Consider the following 6,575-nt stretch of genomic DNA (forward strand, 5'->3'; position numbering starts at 1 on the left):
CTGTGAGGACTACTCCTCAGCGTTTTGAGATAGCACAGTTCCACATGGCACCAGCCCAGGGGAAAACTCACATTGGAAACTTGAAGTAGGTTTCTGCAGAACAGCTACTACTGCTTCAGCATGGTAAAAACAGATGGTCATTCTCTCTCTCTCTCTCTCTCTCTCTCTCTCTCTCTCTCTCTCTCTCGTGTGTGTGTGTGTGTGTGTGTGTGTGTGTGTGTGTGTGTGCCTGTAGCTGTGTGTTGAGGCCGAGTGAGAGGGGACAGGTCTCTCAGTGGTTTGGAAATGATCAAAAGGTGAGACTGGCTGAGCAGCAAACCCTGGGGATCTCGGTGGCCCTGCCTTTCCCACGCACAGCCACATCCTGTCGCTATTTTCATTTATTTATTTGTTTGTTTGCTTGTTTGTTTGTTTTGTAAAGGTTCTAGGGATTGAACTTGAGCCCTCACATTTGTAAGGCAAGCACTTTACCAACCAAGCTGTCCCTCCAGCCAAGGTAAATTGACTGACTCCATCATGGTAAATTGGGGACCACTCATGTTCATTTTTTTCCTCTTTGAGACAGGATGTTACTATGTAACCCAGGCTGGCCTTGAACTCTTGATTCTCTCAAGTGCTGGGTTTATAGGCTTGAGCCACTGCACCCAACTTTGTACTCATTTAAGTCTGTTTTCTGTTAAAATATTTTTTTGAATTTGTATTTTGTTTCAAAAATATATCTTCTTGTTCGGTTCTTACTTATTTATATGAAACACTTTTTGAGGCTTATTGATTTTATTTTAGCTGTATATGTGTTCTGCCTGCATGTATATCTATNCACCACGTACATGCCTGGTGCCTGAGAAGGCCAGAGCAGCTCCTCGGATCCCCTGGAACTGGAGATATAGATGATTGTTAGCAATCATGTGGATGCTAGAACCAAACCTGGGTCCTTTGCAAGGGACGGCAAGTGCTCTTAACCACTGAGCCATCTCTCCAGTCCCTATGTGTTTATTCTTGTACGTGCACTATGTATGTGGCATGTGTGTGTGTGCATGTGGGAATGTGTTCATGTACCTGCACGTACAGGTCAAAGGTCAACATTGAGAATCTTCCGTAAGCAATTTCCACCTTATTTATTTATTTATTTATTTATTTATTTATTTATTTATTTTTTGAGACAGGATCTCTTGTGGAACCTGGAGTTGATCAGTTTGGGTAGCCGGCTGGCAGCAAGCTGCAGGAACCATTGTTCTCTGCGCACATATACCTCACTCACACTGGCATTATGGGTATGCGCCGCCACACCCAGCNTTTTACTTGGGCGCTGGGGATCATCAGACTGAGTTCCTCCTGCTTCTGCTCTTGTAAGGAGCACTTTACCAACTGAGCCTTCTCTCTGGCCCTTGATTCCTGTTTATTCCTGATTTTCTTGTGTGCGCTCATGCATGTGCACATGTGGTATTTTTGGTACCCACACTTTCGGTACTTACACGCACATGCACATACACGCACACAAATAAATCTTAAAAAAANATATTGGCCATAAGAAGTAGGTCCTCAGTGTCTGGTGGGAACTTCTTATACTCGGTGCTGGGGAGTGAAAGCCCCGCCCACACTGGGGAGGGAGAGCCCCGCCCACACTGGGGAGGGAGAGCCCCGCCCACACTTTGTAGTCACTTACCTATCTCTACGCCACTCTCCACCACTTCCTCACACCGTGGCCCGATGAAGAGGCTGGTGCACTGACATTTGAGCCCGTCCCACGTGCCTCCGTTCTCGCAGATGACCACGTCGACTATATTCTCACAGCGATCCCCCCCGAAGCCGTTGGGGCAGATGCACTTGTCACCTGTCCAGGACCCTCCGTTCATGCAATTCACTGCAAAAGACAAAGCAGAGATCTGGTACACACATTTACATAGAACGCTACAACTTGACATGTTCCAGGTCCAGTTACCCCTTCTTCTCTCTTTTCTTGTTTTTTTTTTCATATTTCTTTTTTTCTTTCTTTTCTTTTCTTCCTTCCCTCTTCCTNAACTTCTCTTATTTTCTGAGACAGTTTCTCACTATGTAGTTCAGGCCAGATTTGAACTTTCAACCCTCTTGCCTCAGCCTCCTGAGTCCTGGGATTAGAGGCCGGGAATGGCCCGCCATGTGTGGGTTACACCCAGAGACTCTGTGTCATGAGACATTCTGACAAGACCCTCTATTCACAGGACAGTCAGCCTCACCCTCATGTCACAGACAGAAGCACTGTGGACAGGACCCTATTCACCCGTTCAGACCCCAAGGCTGGCTTGACCTTGCCTTGGAGTCCAGCTTACATCACAGGCAAACGCACAGAAGAGAAAACTTGGAAAGCGAGTGACATGTTGGAGACGGAGACTGAGTGAACCGGGGCAGCTGAGCAGTGGAGTTTCCACCAAGCGTGGCTAGCATTGAGCTTGCTCTTCAGTGCCCAAGAGTCTGTGCTGTTATGCCTGCTTGCAGTTCCTGACTTCCAGAGACATGGAGCTTGAGGGAGTAGACATTGTTTAAATAGACAGGTAGGAGTTACTCATAACTCCCCGTGATTGATGGAGAGCAGCTTGAAATAGCTAAAATTCTTTTCTCTTTGTCTTATTTACTTATTTAAAGCATACAGTGTNTGTGTGTGTGTGATGTGTGTGTGANCCAGAGGTTGATGTCAAGTGTCTTTCTCAACTGCTTGTCACCCTGCTTACTTCTTTATACTCAGAGCAGGTCTCACTGCCCGGGGCTCACTGATCTTTATGGTCTGGCCAGCCANTGAGTCCCAGGAGTCCTGCTGTGTCTGCTGCCCAGTACCAGGATTGCAGATGTGCATTACCCTGCTCAGGTCTTTACGTGGGTTAAGGGGATCTGGGTTCAGTCCACATCCTTGCACGGGTGGCACTTGACTGACTAGGCTTCTCCCCAACCTCATTCATTCATTCATTCATTCATTTTGGGGTTGCTATCTCTTAAATATATATTTTTATGTATTCTGATATCTATACATATATATGTATCGAGATAGTCTGGGATAGACTGGNACTCATTATGTAGCCTGGGTTGTCCTTAAGTTATCAACTTTCTTGCCTCCACCTCCTGANTGGATGGATTACAGGCTCCAGCCACCATGTTTAGCTTTAGTTAATATTTTTTAAGCACTCAGGTTAGTACATTACTGAATACACATAGAAGGCTCTTTCTCAATTTTGAGGGAGACTGCGAAGAATCCCTGAGACTATGAAAGGCATGCTTCATAAAAAATATAATGTGTAACACGTAATAGGACAAGATTGTACCACAAGGTGAAAGCCTGTGTTGAGCCAAGAGCATCAAAACCAGAGGGAGGACTGAGCAGGCGCAAAGGAGGAAAGGGGAGGAGTCTGACTCACACGCATTACCACACAGTTCAGACAGCACAGACAGGAGAAACCCTTTTCATAAATAAAAGAGAGATGAAGGTGGAAGACAGGAGCCAGGAGACTCATGATTGCCATGGGTTTTTGAGAAACCATCCACATCGAGGTATCAATGATAAGAACAAAGAATGAAAAAACACAACAAAAAATATACAGTTAATGAAATTATAGCATCGGGAAAAAAAGACAGACACAAAGGAAAAAACAAGAGAAACAGGATATTGTGTGGAGATTTAAATGTGTGTGTGGGTGTGTATGTGTGAGAGTAGGTACGTATATGAGTGTGGGTATGAGTGTGTGTGTGTGAGTGAGGGTGGAGAATGGAACACATGCTGTAGAGAACACAAGATATCAGAANGAGGTGAAAACACCACAATGAATGAAAGGAGAGAGGAATGATAGAGAGTAATATGAAGATAAGAACAAAAACAATGTGCTAGGACAGCTGCAGGATGAGCCAGAAGGAGCAGAGCAGAGGATGAAGAGGGGAAAGAGGAGATAACAAAATAAATGTTATCAGGTATGGGAGTGAGAACTGAAAACCACAGACACATAACACAAAAAAAAACAAATACTGAAAAAAAATTGAATATTAGGAGGAAGATGCAACTACAAATAAAAAAATGAAGGAGGAATGATATTAAAAATCAATGAGGAAATCATGGAAGAAATATGGAAACACACAGAGCTGATCAAAAATATCACAGAGAAAAATGAAAAACAAAAGAACTTACCTGCAGTAGTGGTAGGTGCTAGGGTGGTAGTGGGCTCAGGAGTAGTGGTAACTTTTATAGTGGTTGTGANTTCTGAAGTGGTGGTGATTTCAGGAGTGGTGGTGACTTCAGCAGTGGTGGTGATGTCAGGAGTGGTGGTGACATACGGACTTGTCGTGACTTCTCCAGTGGTTGTGACTTCAGCAGTGCTGGTGATGTCAGGAGTGGTGGTGACATCAGAAGTTGTCTTGACCTCTCCACTGGTTGTGACTTCAGCAGTGGTGGTGATGTCAGGGGAGGTGGTGACATGAGGAGTTGTGGTGACTTCTCCAGTGGTTGTGATTTCAGCAGTGGTGGTTAAAGCAGGAGTGGTGGTGATATCAGGAGTTGTGGTGACTTCTCCAGTAGTTGTGACTTCAGCAGTGGTGGTGATTTCAGGAGTGGTGGTGACTTCAGCATTGGTGGTGATGTCAGGAGTTGTGGTGACATCAGGTGTTGTTGTGACTTCTCCAGTGGTTGTGACTTCAGCAGTGGTGGTGATGTCAGGAGTGGTGGTGACATCAGGTGTTGTTGTGACTTCTCCAGTGGTTGTGTCTTCAGCAGTGGTGGTGATGTCAATAGTGGTGATGACATCAGGAGTTGTCGTGACCTCTCTAGTGGTTGTGGCGTCAGCAGTGGAGGTGATGTCAGGGGAGGTGGTGACATCAGGAGTTGTTGTGACTTCTCCAGTGGTTGTGACTTCAGCAGTGGAGTTGATGTCAGGAGTGGTGGTGACATCAGGTGTTGTTGTGACTTCTCCAGTGGTTGTGACTTCAGCAGTGCTGGTGATGTCCGGAGTGGTGGTGATGACAGGAGGAGTGGTGTAATCAGCAGTTGTCGTAACTTCTCCAGTGGTTGTGAAGTCAGCAGTGGTGGTGATGTCAGGAGTAGTGGTGATGTCAGGAGTGGTGGTGACATCAGCAGTTGTAACTTCTCCAGTGGTTGTGACTTCAGCAGTGGTGGTGATGTCAGGAGTAGTGGTGACATCAGGAGTTGTAGTGACTTCTCCTGTGGTTGTGACTTTAGCAGTGGTGGTGATGTCAGGAGTGGTTGTGACATCAGGAGTTGTAGTGACTTCTCCAGTGGTTGTGACTTCAGCAGTAGTGTTGACATCAGGAGTGGTGGTGACTTCAACTGTGGTGGTGATATCACCTGTGGTGGTCACATCAGAAGTTGTTGTGACTTCAGAAGTGGTGGTGATGTCAGCAGTGGTGACACCACCAATGGTTGTGACTGCAGCACTTGTGGTAACACCAGCAGTGGTTGTGACATCATCAGTGGTGGTGACTTCAGCAGTTGTGGTGACATCAGGAGTGGTGGTGAAATTAGGAGTGGTGGTGACTTCAGCTGTGGTGGTGACATCAGCAGTGGTGGTTACATCACCAGTGGTTGTGACTTCAGACATGGTTGTGACATCATCAGTGGTGGTGACCTCAGCAGTTGTGGTGAAATCAGCTGTTGTGGTGACATCAGCAGAGGTGGTGACATCAGGAGTGGTGGTGACTTCAGCTGTGGTGGTAATATCAGCCGTTGTGGTGACATCACTAGTGGTGGTGAAATCACCAGTGGTTGTGACATCATCAGTGGTAGTGACATCAGAAGTGGTTGTGACTTCAGCAGTGGTGGTTACATCAGCAGATGTTGTGATTTCAGGTTTTGTGGTGAGGTCAGCAGTTGTGGTGACATCAGCAGTGTTGGTAACTTCAGCTGTGGTTGTGACATCAGCTGTTGTGACATCAGCAGTGGTGGTGACATCAGGAGTGGTTGTGTAATCACCAGTGGTTGTGACTTCAGCAGTGGTGGTGAGGTCAGCAGTTGTTGTGACATCACCAGTGGATGGGACTGCAGCACTTGTGGTAACACCAGCAGTGGTTGTGACATCATCAGTGGTTGTGACTTCAGCAGTGGTAGTGATGTCAGCAGTGGTGGTGACATCATCAGTGGTGGTGACTTCAGCAGTAGTGGTGACTTCAGCCGAGGTGGTAACATCAGCCGTTGTGGTGACATCACTAGTGGTGGTGAAATCACTAGTGGTTGTGACATCATCAGTGGTGATGACATCAGAAGTTGTTGTGACTTCAGAAGTGGTGGTTACATCACGAGTTGTTGTGATTTCAGGTTTTGTGGTGAGGTCAGCAGTTGTGGTGACATCAGCAGTGCTGGTAACTTCAGCTGTGGTTGATAAATCAGCTGTTGTGGTGACATCAGCAGTTGTGGTGACATCAGGAGTGGTTGTGAAATCATCAGTGGTTGTGACTTCAGCAGTGGTGGTGGCATCAGCAGTGGTTGTGACTTTGGCAGTGGTGGTGACATCAGCAGTGGTTGTGACATCACCAGTGGATGGGACTGCAGCACTTGTGGTAACACCAGCAGTGGTTGTGACATCATCAGTGGTGGTGACTTCAGCAGTGGT

At 46.5% G+C, this 6,575-nt stretch overlaps 1 protein-coding gene across 1 annotated transcript in view; it reads right to left on the reverse strand.

Moving 5' to 3' along the window:
- The window catches only part of LOC115031118 (mucin-2-like), a 28,821-nt gene that overhangs the window by 10,225 nt on the left and 12,021 nt on the right, over positions 1-6,575 (reverse strand). The window contains exons 2-4 of the mRNA XM_029477813.1: positions 4,145-6,571; positions 1,664-1,861; positions 1,259-1,343 (exon numbers count right to left, since the gene is read on the reverse strand). Of these exons, the coding sequence (XP_029333673.1) occupies positions 1,259-1,343; positions 1,664-1,861; positions 4,145-6,571 (2,710 nt within the window). The remainder of the gene's footprint in view (positions 1-1,258; positions 1,344-1,663; positions 1,862-4,144; positions 6,572-6,575) is intronic.

This window comes from Mus caroli, chromosome 5, assembly GCF_900094665.2.
Source record: "Mus caroli chromosome 5, CAROLI_EIJ_v1.1, whole genome shotgun sequence".
NCBI lineage: Eukaryota > Metazoa > Chordata > Mammalia > Rodentia > Muridae > Mus > Mus caroli.